Source organism: Nomascus leucogenys, chromosome 16 (assembly GCF_006542625.1).
Source record: "Nomascus leucogenys isolate Asia chromosome 16, Asia_NLE_v1, whole genome shotgun sequence".
In the NCBI taxonomy this organism is placed as follows: domain Eukaryota; kingdom Metazoa; phylum Chordata; class Mammalia; order Primates; family Hylobatidae; genus Nomascus; species Nomascus leucogenys.
In genome coordinates this window covers 51879754-51898262 of record NC_044396.1, presented here as the reverse complement: position 1 = coordinate 51898262, position 18509 = coordinate 51879754, and the positions used below count along the sequence as shown (strand labels likewise).

Below are 18509 nucleotides of genomic sequence, written 5' to 3'. Positions count from 1 at the left end.
ATTGAGGCAATAATCAATAGCTTACCAACCAAAAAATGTCCAGGACCAGATGGATTCACAGCCAAATTCTACCAGAGGTACAAAGAGGAGCTGGTACCATTCCTTCTGAAACTATTCTAATCAATAGAAAAAGAGGGAATCCTCCCTATCTCATTTTATGAGGCTAGCATCATCCTGATACCAAAGCCTGGCAGAGACACAACCAAAAAAGAGAATTTTAGACCAATATCCTTGATGAACATCGATGCAAAAATCCTCAATAAAATACTGGCAAACCGAATCCAGCAGCACATCAAAAAGCTTATCCAACATGATCAAGTGGGCTTTATCCCTGGGATGCAAGGCTGGTTCAACATACGCAAATCAATAAATGTAATCCAGCATATAAACAGAACCAAAGACAAAAACCACATGATTATCTCAATAGATGCAGAAAAGGCCTTTGACAAAATTAAACAGCCCTTCATGCTAAAAACTCTCAATAAATTAGGTATTGATGGGATGTTTCTCAAAATAATAAGAGCTATCTATGACAAACCCACAGCCAATATCATACTGAATGGGCAAAAACTGGAAGCATTCCCTTTGAAAACTGGCACAAGACAAGGATGCCCTCTCTCACCACTCCTATTCAACATAGTATTGGAATTTCTGGCCAGGGCAATCAGGCGGGAGAAAGAAATAAAGGGTATTCAATTAGGAAAAGAGGAAGTCAAATTGTTCCTGTTTGCAGATGACATGATTGTATATCTAGAAAACCCCATTGTCTCAGCCCAAAATCTCCTTAAGCTGATAGGCAACTTCAGTAAAGTCTCAGGATACAAAATCAACGTACAAAAATCACAAGCATTCTTACACATCAATAACAGACAATCAGAGAGCCAAATCATGAGTGAATTCCCATTCACAATTGCTTCAAAGAGAATAAAATATCTAGGAATCCAACTTACAAGGGATGTGAAGGACCTCTTCAAGGAGAACTACAAACCACTGCTCAATTAAATAAAAGAGGATACAAACAAATGGAAGAACATTCCATGCTCTTGGGTAGGAAGAATCAATATTGTGAAAATGGCCATACTGCCCAAGGTAATTTATAGATTCAAAGCCATCCCCATCAAGCTACCAATGACTTTCTTCACAGCATTGGAAAAAAACTACTTTAAAGTTCATATGGAACCAAAAAAGAGCCCACATTGCCAAGTCAATCCTAACCCAAAAGAACAAAGCTGGAGGCATCATGCTACCTGACTTCAAACTATACTACAAGGCTACAGTAACCAAAACAGCATGGTACTGGTACCAAAATAGAGATATAGACCAATGGAACAGAACAGAGCCCTCAGAAATAATGCCGCATATCTACCACCATCTGATCTTTGACAAACCTGACAAAAACAAGCAATGGGGAAAGGATTCCCTATTTAATAAATGGTGCTGGGAAAAGTGGCTAGCCATATGTAGAAAGCTGAAACTGGATCCCTTCCTTACACCTTATATAAAAATTAATTCAAGATCGATTAAAGACTTAAATATTAGACCTAAAACCATATAAACCCTAGAAGAAAACCTAGGCAATACCATTCAGGACATAGGCGTGGGCAAGGACTTCATGTCTAAAACACCAAAAGCAATGACAACAAAAGCCAAAATTGACAAATGGGATCTAATCAAACTAAAGAGCTTCTGCACAGAAAAAGAAACTACCATCAGAGTGAACAGGCAACCTACAGAATGGGAGAACATTTTTGCAACCTACTCGTCTGATGAAGGGCTAATATCCAGAATCTACAATGAACTCAAACAAATTTACAAGAAAAAAACAAACAACCCCATCAAAAAGTGGGCGAAGGATATGAACAGACACTTCTCAAAAGAAGACATTTATGCAGCCAAAAAACACATGAAAAAATGCTCATCATCACTGGCCATCAGAGAAATGCAAATCAAAACCACAATGAGATACTATCTCACACCAGTTAGAATGGCAATCATCAAAAAGTCAGGAAACAACAGGTGCTGGAGAGGATGTGGAGAAATAGGAACACTTTTACATTTTTGGTGGGACTGTAAACTAGTTCAACCATTGTGGAAGTCAGTGTGGTGATTCCTCAGGGATCTAGAACTAGAAATACCATTTGACCCAGCCATCCCATTACTGGGTATATACCCAAAGGATTATAAATCATGCTGCTATAAAGATACATGCACACATATGTTTATAGCGGCACTATTCACAATAGCAAAGACTTGGAACCAACCCAAATGTCCAACAATGATAGACTGGATTAAGAAAATGTGGCACATATACACCATGGAATACTATGCAGCCATAAAAAATGATGAGTTCATGTCCTTTATAGGGACATGGATGAAGCTGGAAACCATCATTCTCAGCAAACTATCGCAAGGACAAAAAACCAAACACCGCATGTTCTCACTCATAGGTGGGAACTGAACAATGAGAACACGTGGACACAGGAAGGGGAACATCACACACTGGGGACTGTTGTGGGGTGTGGGGAGGGGGGAGGGATAGCATTAGGAGATATACCTAATGCTAAATGACGAGTTAATGGGTGTAGCACACCAACATGGCACATGTATACATATGTAACAACCCTGCACATTGTACACATGTACCCTAAAAGTTAAAGTATAATAATAATAAAATTAAAAAAAAAAAGAAATCAATCTCTCAACACCAAATAGCATATTGTTGATGGAGCCAGGCCTTAAACCTAGGTCTTCCACCTTGAAAGGTGGAACAGAGGTCTTCTACGTCTATTAAATGCTACCTCTATTTACATATTTACAGTGATGCCATTACCACAGGAACATTAAAAATTCATCTCAATTTTAGGCTTCATGGGATAAATTTTTGTGACCTTTCTTTCAGTAATGTCCAATAGTCTGATGTAAATCCTTCTCAAACCACTGAGACTATCCTTTATAAGACAATCTCTAATCATAAAAGTACCAGGTTTTTGTCCAGATTTAGATTCCTCATGTGACAGAATATACTGAGGCTAACTGTAAAAGGTTTCTGTCTGCATGAAATATTGACATACTATCAAATCATTACTGTTTTCTTTCTAGAAATTGGACGAAACAAATATAATCCTTAATAGTGTTTCATTTTGTTGACTTTTAAACCAACTCTTCTAATTTAATTTCATTAATATCAATTTTTATCTGAAAAATGATTAATCTCAAACAATTTAAAGTGAGATAAATTGTGAAATATTAGGTAAGGTGAAAAATCCCTGGTGAGGACAAAGATCTGTGATTACAATGTCAGATGCTTGGTGAAAAACTGCCTGAATTTGATTGTCTGCTTAAATTTCTGTTTCCTAAAGGCTCCACATTTCTATACTGTTAAGCTTACCAGAAAAGTAATTTTTATAAATGTTTCAGATTCAGAGGCATTAGCTTTCTCCACAATGCTTCTTTCCATGGTGAAAATGCATTACTTCATAATTAGAATCAAGAAGTCAGTTCTAACTTGAGACTATTAATGAAACTCAGATTTAAAAAAATCAATTTAGTTGTCCATAGCTCTATTTTCTGAGATTTCCTGGTTTCTGATGAGATAACCTAAACTTAGAAAAAGCAATCTTTCCATCCATGAAATAATTCATCACAGGATGTGTGTTCTTTTTATTGCTGAACTATATGCAGGTAAAATTAAAACACTACTTCTCTAATATATTTTCACTAATTCTACAATACTAGCTAAACTGTTAGGAAAGTAAATATTTTTAAAGAGCCCAAATGACCTAGAAATAGAATATATGAAATATAAAACACAAAACACATTATTATCAAGCATACAAAATAATCAATGAAAAAGACAATGAGGCTACAAACCAAAATGTTAACAGAAGTTATCTCCTTGTAATTATGGGCAGTATTGTTTTATTTTCCAAATGTTCTTGAATGAACATATATTAATAAAAATAAATATTTCCAAAGAAAAAGTATTCACAATAATTTATAATAAAAAGTAGGAACTGGAATACAAAGTGGTGTGCTATGATTATAACCTTGTAAAAGCGTGTACACATATGGGCAAAAATAACGGTAACAGAGAAAAGAAAAAACATTTGATTTGCAAGGTATTGGAATAGTGGATGGTTTTTTTTCTGTTACTGTCAGAATGCTGTTTCCAGGGAAAGAAGAAGGTATTACATAAAAGGAGTAAGATAACAACACTAAGCCAGCCCATCAGGAGAAGTGGCACGTAGGGCATCCACAGCAATGAACAGCATAGGCTCACAGTACACATGATAGTATATGACCCAAGAAAGCTGTTCCACTGGTTGTGGTTTACGTTGTTTATCGTCTTTTATGGGGTCATGAGCAAAGGGACTTAGCAGGTGTGTGTAAGCTAGAAGTGCTGAAGAATAGATTGCTGAAGCTATTTTTCTCTACTGTATATTAGTGGATGTGTTAAGTAGGCAAAAACTGAAATGAGGATAATCTGGTCTAGAGATTTTTTTGGTGTGTGTGACAGGGTCTCGCTTTGTCATCCAGGCTGGAGTGCAGTGGTGAGATCATGGCTCACTGCAGCCTCACCCTCCGGGGCTCAAGAGATCCTCTTCCCAACAGCTTCCCAAGTAGCTGGAACTACAGGTGTGTGCCACCACGCTCAGCTAGTTTTGTATTTTTTATAGAGATGGGGTTTCACCACATTGCCCAGGCTGATCTCAAACTGATGGGCTCAAGCAGTCTACCTGCCTTGGCCTTCCAAAGTGCTGGGATTACAACTGTGAGCCACTGTGCCCGGCCAACTCTAGGGATTCTTTATGGCCAGTGAGGCTTTATAGGTGGATAAAACTTTATCTGCATAAAATCCACTGGGTATGAGCTATTTTCGTTAGCTACACAAGTTTTTTTTTTTTTGAGACGGAGTCTCGCTCTATCGTCCAGGCTGGAGTGCAGTGGCGCAGTCTCGGCTCACTGCAAACTCCGCCTCCCGGGTTCACGCCATTCTCCTGCCTCAGCCTCTCCGAGTAGCTGGGACTACAGGCACCCGCCACCATGCCCGGCTAAGTTTTTGTATTTTTTTTTTTTTTTTTAGTAGAGACGGGGTTTCACCGTGGTCTCGATCTCCTGACCTCGTGATCCGCCCGCCTTGGCCTCCCAAAGTGCTGGGATTACACAGCTACACAAGTTTCTTAGTGTCTGGAGGATTGTCGTTTTCTTTTTTTTTTTTGAGAGAGTTGCACTTTGTCACCTAGGGGAGGCTTGTCTTTTAAAGTTTTAAAAAAACAATTAAGATGAAAATATTCCTAAAATTTACCTTTCAGAAGGAGACAATTCAATTTTTTTAACATTTCTTTTAATGCCCCAGGATAATCATTACACATATTGATTATGATGTCATTAAGCGTCTATTGAGGTGTGTGTATGACTGTATTCCTCTGTATTTTGAGGTTGAAGATGACTAGACTTTTTGTTTAATTTGCTTTTTTCCATTTTTTTCTTTTTATATTTAAGGAACAGTTTCTTAGTGAGGGCTCACAGAGCTGTATTATGAGTAAAAACACAAGATTTTGAGTACGCAGACTTTGAAACATCAGATTTTGTCTTTCTTTGTGGTTCTCATTTGTTGTTCAGACAGATGCAGCTGCTAGACAGCTGAGATACAGTTAAGTGAGGGGTCACTAGTGTTTCCCAGGCTAATGCTACCATATCATCTTTCAATGAATTACCTTTGGTCATCAGCTCCATTTTGACTGCTGTTCAAGACAATTCTCCAAAGATCTGAAGATACTAATTTCTTCTGGTCATTCACGAGATTGATATCCGGCAACTGCAGTTCACAAACTTTGCTTTCAGACAGATTAAATTCTCTAAATGCAACAAAAACCTTCTGGAGTTCATCCCAGTATTCCAAGCTACAAGGAACCTATGTTAAAATAAAAAAAATTTAGAAGTTGCAAATAGAAACTATGCTTTTATATTTGTTGAAATTCAAATTAAACCTTTATAAAAGTTATAATATTAAGATCTTTAGAGGAGAATAAGGTTATAAGACAGTAGTTTAGGATTTCTTTTCATATTACTGTATATTCATCCTGTTTATTTTTAAAGACCAGTTCAAGAATAATATATAAAAACAGCCAAAATTTTAAAAGTAATAATGGAGAACAAATTCTCCAAGGTGCTAAATGTATTATTATAAACCCATAGTAAGTAAAAGATAAGGCTAGTGTGGTAACATACAAATAGATTAAAAGAATAAAATAGCAGAGAAAGGGCAAAGTACAGACAAAATCTTACTATGCAATGAAGGTGCCAGCCAGGCATGGTGGCTTGTGCCTGTAATCCCAGCACTTTGGGAGGCCGAGGCGGGCAGATCACCTGAGGTCAGGAGTTTGAGATCAGCCTGGCCAACATGGTGAAACCCCATCTTTACTAAAATTACAAAAATTAGTTAGCCGGATGTGGTGGCGTGCACCTGTAATCCCAGCTACTTGGGAGGCCGAGGCAGGGGAACTACTTGAACCCAGGAGGCAGAGGTTGCAGTGAGCAGTGGTCACACCAGTGACTGCCCTCCAGCCTGGGCGACAGAGCAAGATTCTGCCTCAAAAAAAAAAAAAAAAAAAAAAAAAAAGTTACGAAGGTGCCACACCAAATAAGGAGGAGAAAGATGGAAAATGAAGCTGCAAGAACTGACTAGTCACTTGGTAAAACCAAAGTGGGTCCCTACATCATTCTTTACACAAAAGTAAACTCCAAAAGGATAAAACTGCTGAAGGCTAAGAAGTGAAAGCATAAGAGAAGAAACATGTTAATATTTTAAAAATGTTATAATAGGGTAGACTTTTGTATGTATGGCATGAAACCCATGATAAAATCAAATTTAAAAAAGTAAACTGGGATAAGACAGGTAACATTCGATGACAGGTGAAGGAATATTCATTCTGATAGGAGAGAGCTCTTACAAATCAATGAGAAAATGATACATAATCACAGAGAAAAGACAGATTTTACAAGTTCCTCAACTGTGCCAAATGTCTACTGCAAGCAGAGCATACCCCTGGGGGCGCTTCTGCATCACACTTGTGGGACTTGGGAACAAGGGGAACCAATGAAAACGTGATGTTCATGCTGCTTGCCATGCCACAAGTAATAGACTTCTTTGCTTCTGACCAGGAGTCTTATTCCTTCTGCCAGCACCCATGAAACACTAACAAGATAACTTACTAGCTTGCACTGGGTAAAATCCCAGATCCTGACAGCAGTTAGACCACAAAAGAAAAAATATAACCAGCCAGTAAACACAAAAAGATAAAAACATACTCAACTTCACCAGTACTCAAAGAGACTCAAATTAAAGCAATAATATAATATTTTATTTACTAACCTTTCAGTTTAAGAAGACTGACCGGTCTAAGTACTGTATAAGCATGAGAAAAAACAACTTTTTTTTTAGACAGAGTTTTGCTTTTTCACCCAGGCTGGAGTGAAGTGGCATGATCTCAGCTCACTGCAGCCTCCACCCCTGGGTTCAAGCAATTCTCCCACCTCAGCCTCCCGAGTAGCTGGGATTACAGGCATGCACCATCACGCCCAGCTAATTTTTGTATTTTTAGTAGAGAAAGGGTTTTGCCATGTTGGCCAGGCTGGTCTTGAACTCCTGACCTCAGGTGATCCACCTGCTTCAGCCTCCCAAAGTGCTGGGATTACAAGCATGAGCCACCGCACCCGGCCAAAACTTTTTTTTTCCCTAGGAAGTATGCTTCTAAGAATTTGTTTTACAGAGATTCCAAAGCAGGAGTGTGTGTGCACACATATATATGTATATACATACATGTGTGTATGTACTTCAGTACTGTGTTTATTAATAAGAAAAGTGGAAACAAGTCGAGCATCTGTCAATAGAGGATTGGTTACATGTAACATGCAGATCTACAGAATGGAAACAACAGGTGCTGGAGAGGATGTGGAGAACTAGGAACACTTTTACACTGTTGGTGGGACTGTAAACTAGTTCAACTATTGTGGAAGTCAGTGTGGCAATTCCTCAGGAATCTAGAACTAGAAATACCATTTGACCCAGCCATCCCATTACTGGGTATATACCCAAAGGGCTATAAATCATACCGCTATAAAGACACATGCACACGTATGTTTATTGTGGCACTATTCACAATAGCAAAGACTTGGAACCAACCCAAATGTCCAACAACGATAGACTGGATTAAGAAAATGTGGCACATATACACCATGGAATACTATGCAGCCATAAAAAAGGATGAGTTCATGTCCTTTATAGGGACATGGATGAAGCTGGAAACCATCATTCTCAGTAAACTATTGCAAGGACAGAAAACCAAACACCGCATGTTCTCACTCATAGGTGGGAATTGAACAATGAGAACACATGGACACAGGAAGGGGAATATCACACTCCGGGGACTGTTGTGGGGTGGGGGGAGGGGGGAGGGACAGCATTAGGAGATATACCTAATGCTGAATGACGAGTTAATGGGTGCAGCACACCAACATGGCACATGGATACATATGTAACAAACCTGCACATTGTGCACATGTACCCTAAAACTTAAAGTATAATAAAAAAAAAAGAATGTATTTCTACACAACTGTTAAAATGAATAAAGAATATCTCTACGCCAGGCGTGGTGGCTCACGCCTGAAATCCCAGCACTTTGGGAGGCCAAGGGGGTGGATTACCTGAGGTCAGGAGTTCGAGACCAGCCTGATCAACAAGGTGAGAAACCCCGTATCTACTAAAAACACAAAAATTAGCCAAGCGTGGTGGCAGGTGCCTGTAGTCCTAGCTACTCTGGGGGCTGAGACAGGAGAATTACTTAAACCCAGGAGGTGGAGGTTGCCATGAGCCAAGATCATGCCACTGCACTCCAGCCTGGGCAACAGAGGGAGACTCCATCTCAAAAAAAAAAAAAAAAAACAAAAAAAAAACTCTCTCTATATTAACACAAAAGACATCTAGGAAATATTATTTTGTTTAGGATGAGAACATGTGGGTTAATCCTATTTGTCTTAAAAAATAAAAAAGTGGCTCAGATGTGTTTCCCTTTTTGGAAGCATTCCCTAATTACCATCCTCAGAACTGATCACTGCCTCTCTTGGGTCATGTCTATACCTAGTACACTACTCTAACATAGGACTCACTATATTTTGTAATTACTTATTTATATGTTTGACTCCTTTAGTTGACTCTAAGATCCTTGAGGGCAGAAATGGCACATTATTTAAAAAAATATTACTAGCATCTAACACAGTTTTGAGGACAAAATGGGATCTCAAAAAAGCTTATTTAATGAATAGATTGCTCCTTAAGCTTTCTTCCCTAAATAAGTAATTCTCAATCTTTCAACAGGACTAAATATTGAAATAAACGTTACCTCCACCTATAATTAAGTTTCTTTTCTTTAAACAGTGACTTGAGCATCCATATATGATGAGACGCTGGAAGGAAGAGGGGAGAATGGATATGCGGAAGAGGGTAAATGTGATGAAATAGAAGCACATGTTCTGGTTAGTGATAAGTGACATATCCATGGCATTACACTTTTAGCCACTATTTCTTGAAATTCTATCTTTTCTTGCTTTCCATGACATAATTTTCTCTACCTTCTTTTCTCTGTGTTATTGTTCCTATATTCTCTCTCAGCCTGAAATACCTCTATATCCCCTACTTTCTCACTGTCTCATGTCTAAATCCTTCACATCAATCAATAACCAAATCGAACACCACCTATCTCAGCCTTTTCACCTCCCCAATGGAAAAATCCTTTCTCTTTTCTGAACACAGATGATTTTTTTAAAATGGGAATGTCTTTTACAGCTCTTATCACTGTATACTTCATGTTATAGTTATTTCTGTATGTGACATCTTCTCTGGCGGACACATTCCTTGAGGGAATGATTTCTATTTGGCTAAGCTTTGAATTTTCACAGCACCTGGGATAGTGAATACAGCAAATGTTCAAAAAGAGCTGCTGAATAAATGAATAATTCATGAATCAATGAATGAATATACACATTCTGGGTGGTTCAACCCATCTCTGGCACATTAAAGATTCTCCACAAAGAAGTATAGAAGTTGAAAGTATGAACTTTGGATCAGATCTATTGGGATTCAAATCCTAGCTCCATTAACTTTTTCTTGGGCAAATTAATTTTTCTTTTTTTTTTTTTTTTGAGACAAGGTCTCACTCTCTTGCCCAAGCTAGGGTGAAGCTCACTGAAGCCTTGACATCCCTGGCTCAAGCGATCCTCCCACTTCAGTCCCCTGAGTAGCTGGGACCACAGGCACGTGCCACCATGTCTGACTAATTTTTGTATTTTTTTATAGAGACACGGTCTCCCTATGTTGCCCAGGCTAGTTTCGAACTCCTGGGCTCAAGCAATCCTCCTACCTTGGCCTCTCAAAGTGCTGGGATTGTAGGTGTGACTCACTGTGCCAGGCCTAAATTAAATTAATTTTTCTAACACAAGTTCCCATATGTGTAAAAGGGGGATAAGAATATAGCTACCCTCACGAATTTTCATAAAGATTAAATGAGACAAAGCATTTTATTTAATATCACATAGTAAGAGCTTAAGAAATGTTAGCCATTATTTACCCCTCTCACGCTCAAAGAACACTTTCGAAGCTTATATGTTGTTGTCAGAATCAGGTAAGTTGTAAGAGTTCTGATTATTAGATTTCTTAATAATGGGTTGGACTTCTGGGAAGAAAATAACAAACTATGAATCCAGATGTTCAGGAACACTGTACCCACAGTTCAATATTATTTTCTGCTACATACCTGTTAAAAGTGTGGCCCTCCATATATGCTATGACTTCAGAGATAAAGGAATATATCATTGCTTAACTACTCTCTGGACTGCCAGTGAGTCAGCCCTGTGGTTTAAGACACTCATAACAACCAGTGGTGGAAGAGATATGGTAAAGAGTATAAATCCCTAGAGAGACATATAAAAATCTCAGTGGAGGCCAGTCGCTGTGGTTAATTCCTATAATCCCAGCACTTTGGGAAGTGGAGACAGGAGGATTGCTGGAGCCCAGGAGTTTGAAATCAGCCTGAGCAACTCGGTAAGACCCTGTCTCTACAGGAGAAAAAAAATTAACTGGGCATGATGGCATGTTCTTGTGGTCCCAGTTACTTAGGAGGCTGAAGTCGGAGGATCGCCTGAACCCAGGAGGTTGAGGCTGCAGTGAGCCATGATTGTGCCACTGCACCCAGCCTGGACAACAGATGGAGACCTGTTTCAAAAAAAAAAAAAAAAAAAACCCACAAGCAAACAAACAAAAACTCAGTGGACAAGGGAAGGGCAAATGAGTTGAGAAAAAGCATACTAATAATTTAATGATATAGTCACCTTGCTGTGCTGTCAAATATCAGATCTTATTTATCCTATGTCTGTATCAAAACATTATGTGTCCCATACCGTAAATATGTATGATTATGTACCCATACTAACTAAAAATAAAAAATTAAAAAATGTGTTTATTATAAAATGTTGCATAAACACAAGTACAACAAAGAATATAAAATTGCCTATCATCCCCCCAAAAGAAAAAGCATATTAATATACCTATTGTTTTTGGTAATACAAATAACGGAATGTAAAGTTCAATGTAATATTTTTGGTGGAGAGGTTATACAGAAAATATGCAAAAAATACTTGTTTCCAGCATCATCTCCTGAAATTCTGCATTAAATTAATATATAATAGCTTATAAAAATTAGCTGGCACATGGGAAGGCAGAGTAGGACCTTAAGGAAAAAGCACCAGTAAGTTTTTAAGTACAAGGCGAGGGTTGGAGTAGGTACATAATATAAGGCAGTCCAAGCTGGGAACTGCTGTGGGAAGCCATTAGGTAGCCTAGGGGCAATGAATGTGGACTGTACCAACAGTGGGGCTTAGGGAAGGAGGAATTGTGGGAGCCTAAAATAAGAGATGTGGAAGAATGCCAAAGAAAAACTTTATTTAGTTCACAACTTGTGTGAGGCTGGCTCTGTAGTTACATACTTCAGCTGGAATATTCTCAGCTACTCTGAAAATTCGGAAAACAATAGATTACTATGGAGAGACATACCAAAGTATGTCAGTTATGCGTCAGAATTTTCCTTTATGTGCCCTATTTTACTCTGTTAACAAAGGCATATTAATAAATTCACTCCAAATGAAACCCCTATTAAAAATTTAAATTGTATGCCTTTAAATACATGTATAAAAGTCACATACTTATTCTTTTTTCCCATTAGAAGAATATATAATCATCCTTCAGTATCCATGGGGGGTTGGTTCTGGGACTACCTACGGATACAAAAATCTATGGATGCTCAAGTCCCTGATACAAAATGGTGCAGTATTTGCATATAACCTATGCACATCCTCCCATATACTTTAAATCATCTCCAGATTCCTCATGATACCTAATACAATGTAAATACTATGTAAATAGTTGTTACACTGTATTGTTTAGGAAATAATGACAAAAAAATAAGTTTGTAAATGTGCAGTACAAGCACAATTTTCTTTTCTTGAATATTTTTGATTGGTGGTTGGCTGAATCCATGGATGTAGAACTGATGGATACAAAAGGCTAACTCTATTTGTCTTTAATACATCAAAACAAAACCTAAAAACAACACTGAGTATAATTAATATTTTAAAGATTTTATTCAAATATATATTGAACCATAAATTTACTTTTATTTATTTATTTATTTATTTATTTATTTATTTTTGAGACGGAGTCTTGCTCTGTCCCCCAGGCTAGAGTGCAGTGGCGCGATCTCGGCTCACTGCAAGCTCCGCCTCCCGGGTTCACGCCATTCTCCTGCTTCAGCCTCCCGAGTAGCTGGGACTACAGGTGCCCGCCAACATGCCCGGCTAATTTTTTTGTGTGTGTTTTTTTTTTTAGTAGAGACGGGGTTTCACCGTGTTAGCCAGGATGGTCTCGATCTCCTGACCTTGTGATCCGCCCGCCTCGGCCTCCCAAAGTGCTGGATTACAGGCTTGAGCCACCGCGCCCGGCCATAAATTTACTTTTAAAAGCATATAGATATCATCTTTACATTACCTTATTTCTCCATCCTACAAAAAAAAATGTCATTGGTGTCACACTTTGGATAAAATCCTGGCCCTACCACTTAAATCACTGCTCTATGACCTTGGGCAACCTATTTAATGATTCTGACCCTCAGTTCTCTCACTTGTAAACAAGGGTAATAAAACCTGTATTGTTTTTAGGCCAAATTAAGGATTTTTGACTTTATTTTCTTTGAAGGGCTGAAAGCAAAGAAGTGATGTCAAATTTGTATTTTTCAAAGATTTTGGATACTACAGACAATGGATTAAAAAGAGGCAAGTGGCCGGGCATGGTGGCTCATGCCTGTAATCCCAGCACTTTGGGAGGGTGAGGCAAGTGGATCACAAGGTCACAAGTTTGAGACCAGCCTCGCCAAGATGATGAAACCCCGTCTCTACTAAAAATAAAAATAAAAAAAATAGCCGGGTGTGGTGGTGGGCGCCTATAATCCCAGCTACTCAGGAGGCTGAGGCGGGAGAATTGCTGGAACCTGGGAGGCGGAGGTTGAAGTGAGCCGAGATTGTGCCACTGCACTCCAGCCTGGGTGACAGAATCAGACTCTGTCTCAATAATAATAATAATAATAATACAAAAAAAAGAAAAGAAAAAAAAGCAAAAAGAGGCAAGCGTGGATGCAGTAAGACCAATTAGGAGGTATAAGCTAGAAATGTTGATAGCTGAGAGTATGGTTGGTGGCAACAGAGTAGTATGTAGGAGATTCTTGGGGCATATCAATTAATAAATCTTATTGATTGATTGGCTGAGAAGTGAGAGGGAAGTGTCAAGAATAACTCCCAGTTTCCTAGCCTGAGCAGCCATATGGATGCTGATGTCATTTACTGGGATGGGTAAGACTCATATGTAGTATATGTGGGTAGAGGAGGAGAGATCAGAAGTTCATTTTTAGCCATTCTGAGCTGCAGGTATCAATGAGCCATCCCAGCAAAAATACTGCATAAGGGGTTGGCAATTCTGGAGACTGGAAGAGGGAGTTAACTGTGCTGATACACCGCTACAGTTCATTCAGCACTAGCCTTTTGTCAGGAGGGTATAGTGGAAAAACAGAGGGAAATGAAGTTTAGGTTACTTATTTGCAAGAAGGTATTTTAAATGATGAACTAAGAATGCAAACCGGTTAAAAGAGGATATGAAAATGGTGAGCTGATGAAAAGAGGCCATCAGAGAACTACAGTTTAATGAATAGTTTAATGAATAACTGTAATGGGGTTGTTGAATAAGCAGGGCAGAGAACTATGAAAGACTGTGAGGGAGCTTAAGATGCTGGAATAATGATTTAGGAGTCACAGCAGTTGTGGATGATGACAAGATCCAGGGCTTGTGTGTGGGAGTGAGTAGTTAAATGGAGTGGAAAAGATTCCTAGAGATATGAGATCAAGGTAGGGTTTTGGCTGGGTCATTTATGGCAGTGAAGAAAAAGGCTGGCAGCCATGGGGTAAGGACTTGTGAGAATGGGAGAGAACGACCAAAAAGTTAGTAGATGGCAACAACAAAGAGGGATGAGGAGAATATAATTAGAGAAAATGAGAAGCAAGGGGACTTGACAAGAGGGTAGAAGAGTAAAGGCCAGTGGCATTGGTGAGCAAGGAGAACACTTACCCTCCTGGCCTTGAGATAAAAAGAACGTGAGAGCCTCCATGTCAGAGGGTTGCAATGGTGAACTAGGTCCCAGGGGACAGCAAAATTTTATTCAAGGTAATGGCACAGAAGAACTGCTGGAAGAATAGGTGGAGGTTTAGGGGAGAGTTCATTAATCAAGGAGAAGATGACCCAGAGGGCAAAGTGGAAGGGCATGGAAGGCTGAGGAAGAGGGAGGTTGGTAAGAGTAGGTACAGTATCTAGACAGAAAGAAATGCATCTTATAGTTTGGGTGGTGACTAGAAAACAAGGAAGTGAAGCATGTGGTGGAACTGACACCTGATTTAGGAGGAGTGGAGACAATGGCTGTGGTTCTAAAGGTAACCTACTACTATTTCTTGAGGCCTGGCTTGCATGCCATGTGTTCTCAGATTAGTATTCTCAAACATAACAATGATACCTTCTTTAACAGTCTTTTATTCTATGTTCTCAGACTAGTATGCTTAAAAATAACCATGCTACCTTCTTTAACAGTCTTTTATTCTAAAAAGATCTTTAATATACTGGTACTTCCACTCAAATTATTTTGCATTCATGCCAATTTTTAACAAACTTTGGATTAATTTAACTCACTAATCCTCTCTTGTCTTTCAGTTAGAAGTTGACATTGCCCAACTAATCTCTAGTTGGTGGTGACATAATTAAGCTAAAAACCTAATGTGGTCTTATTGTTCTTATAACTTCATATGGTAGCAATTAATTATTCTCAAGGAATAACTCTGGGCTCTATTTTGTGTGATCTATTTAAAATAACTTTATTATGTGCTTTTAGGTTTGAAAGAGATGACGTGAATGATCTTTAGTTACAATATCTATAACTGAGGATTTGTTATTAATGCCTGTACTGAATAACTTGAAGGAAAGATGACTATTCCAAGAGTTTGGTTGCCAAAAAAATAGTTTAGAAAGCCCGAATATCTAGTACTGAGTCATGGGAAGTGGGAACAAGTAAATTGGTTTCACTGGAAAACATTCCACATGTAACACATGGTACATTTCAAATGACTGTCAAGATTATATATTTTTTATTATATTTTGTTTTCCTATCCATTATTTGACAGGACCTAAAAAATTAGCCAGCCATACATAATAAACTGTACTCTAAGCATATGTGGTCTTTGCATATGAATATCTTAGGTTGTATATCTGCCAGTTGGTAAGAGCACATGTATTTTTGCATTTAAAATGTTATTCCACAATTCGTTTCCATTTGATGGCTAATTTGGGAAGATTTGCATGTGTGTTGGCCATTTAAAAACATTTTTGGTACAAAGAATATTTTGGCACTTAATTTGTTTTTATTACTTAATAGTACTGCCAAGACTGTTAGCAGGGTTATGACTGCCCATCTGTCCTCATGGATTTCTTTGCACAGGGGCTGCTGAAGCTGGGGCATTACCCCTTTCTCCACTCAGTCCGACTAAGCAACCTAGGCAAAAGATACAAAGGAAGTGTCTTTGCTGTATATATGTGCATAATAAAGAGTTGGTAGGTAGAGAGGGGAGATCTAGCAACTGCTGTAGCCTAATAAAGAGTTGGTAGGTAGAGAGGGGAGATCTAGCAACTGATGTAGCCTATGAGGTCTACTCAACAATGACAAAACAGGGTAGCTGACGGTGTAAGTCTGGTTAGTGAGTACAAAGCCAGAGCTTCCATTCTAGACTTAGTTATTAGAGTTTGGTTACAGCAGAGGATACTCTCTTCATCACTTTTCCCACCATATCTCTAGACTTCCCAGGGTGCCAAGTCAGGTAATTATAGCAGAAGAACAGCTATATATCTACCATCATCGGTGTTTTGATAGCACCAGTTAGTGATGGCAGCTGTGGTAGAAGAAACTACCCTTTGAATAGCCCTCTACAAGATACAAATTTACAGATTTTTCTTACAAATTATTTCAGGGAGGAAAATATTATTCTCATTTTACAAATGAGTGAAATATGGCTCAGTGAAGTTAAGTAAACTGCTCAAGATTACACATTTAGTAAGTGGCAAACTTTTTGGTTGTAAATCCTATGCTCTTTAATAATTTTTAGATTAAGTAAGATAGACCTCATAATGTGCCATTTACAGTTTCCAGTTCCACTTTCTTTAAAGTGGGTTCTTAGGAAGCAATAAATGGAGAATACATTTTGATTTTTGCCACTTATCCCGTCATTTATAGTTACTTCATTTGGCAGGTTTTTTCTCATTAGTAGTCTTTTTATTTCAGCACTTTGAATATGTCATCTCACCGTCTTCTGGTCTCTATGGCTTTTGATGAGAGATCAGCTGTTAATCTTAGAATATCCCTTATATGTGATAAGTTACTTCTCTTTTGTTGCTTTCAATATTCTTTGTCTTTGACAGTTTGTGTCTAAGTGTGGATATCTTTGAGTTTATTTAAGGTAGAGTTCATTGAGCTTCTTAGATGTAAAGATAAATGTTTGTCATCAAATTTGGGAAGTGTTCGCCCATTATTCTTCAAATATTCTTTCTTCCCTTTTCTCTCCTCTCCTTCTGGGACTTCCCCTATGTATATATTGGTACACTTGATGGTGTGTCACAAGATCTCTGAAGCTCTGTCCATTTTTCTTCACTTTTTAAATTTTCTGTTCTTCAGACTCAATAATCTCAAAACAACCTAACTTCAAGCTCACTAATTCATTCTTCTTTCTGCTTAAATTTGTTGCTGAGCCCCTCTAGTGAATTTTTCATTTCAGTTATTATACTTTTCAATTCTGGAATTTGTACTTGTTTTTAAACATTATTGTTTCAATCCCATTATTAATATTCTATATTTGGTGAGACATGATTCCTATACTTAAGCTTTTTAGACATGGCCTTTTTTAGTTCTTTGAATACATTTAAAATAGGTGATTTCAAGTATTTGTCTAATAAATCCAACATCTGGGCTTCCTCAGGGACAATTTCTATTGATTGCTTTTTTAACATATACGGGCTGTACTTTCTTATTTCTTTGCCCATCTCATACTACTCTCTTGAAAATGGCATTTTTAATAAGATTTTATAATATTAATAAATAACATTATTAACTATATTACTGTAAATAAACAATGGGAACTTTAAAAATCAGATCCTTCCTCTTCCCCAGGGTTTGCTTATTTATTTATTTATTTATTTATTTTTGAGATGGAGTCTCCCTCTGTTGCCCAGGCTGGAGGGCAGTGGCATGATGTCGGCTCACTGCAACCTCTGCCTCCCAGCTCAAGTGATTCTCCTGTCTCAGCCTCCTGAGTAGCTGGGATTACAGGCATGCACCACCACACCCAGCTAATTTTTGTATTTTTAGTAGAGATGGGGTTTCACCATGTTGGGCAGGCTGGTGTTGAACTCCTGACCTCAGGTGATCTGCCCACCTCGGCCTCCCAAAGTGCTGGGATTACAGGCATGAGCCACTGCCTCCAGCCTCCTCAGGGTTTATTATCCTTGCTATACATTGTAGTTGTTGTTTAGTAATATTTATGAGCTAATTTTGTGAAGTGTGTAATTTTCATTGTGTGGCCACTGAAGTCTCCACTTGGTTAGTGTAGTAGTCAGTTAATGATTAAACAGACTTCCCTAAAGGTCTGGAACAAATAAGCCTCCAATTCTTTGCTGAAGGGCTCTTTGCGCTCTGGTGCACACCTTCAACTCCTCGTTAGCCTTCACTTACTGCTTGCACAGAGCTTTAAGGACAGACAGAGGTGAGAGTACAGGACCTTCTCAGGTCTTCCCTGAGCATGCACACATCCCTGGGGGTGTGCAT

General features: G+C 38.4%; 1 protein-coding gene across 1 annotated transcript in view; it reads right to left on the bottom strand.

The window, feature by feature from the left end:
- The window catches only part of VPS13B (vacuolar protein sorting 13 homolog B), an 891476-nt gene that overhangs the window by 112971 nt on the left and 759996 nt on the right, over positions 1–18509 (bottom strand). The window contains exon 40 of the mRNA XM_030795363.1: positions 5718–5914. Within this exon, the coding sequence (XP_030651223.1) occupies positions 5718–5914 (197 nt within the window). The remainder of the gene's footprint in view (positions 1–5717; positions 5915–18509) is intronic.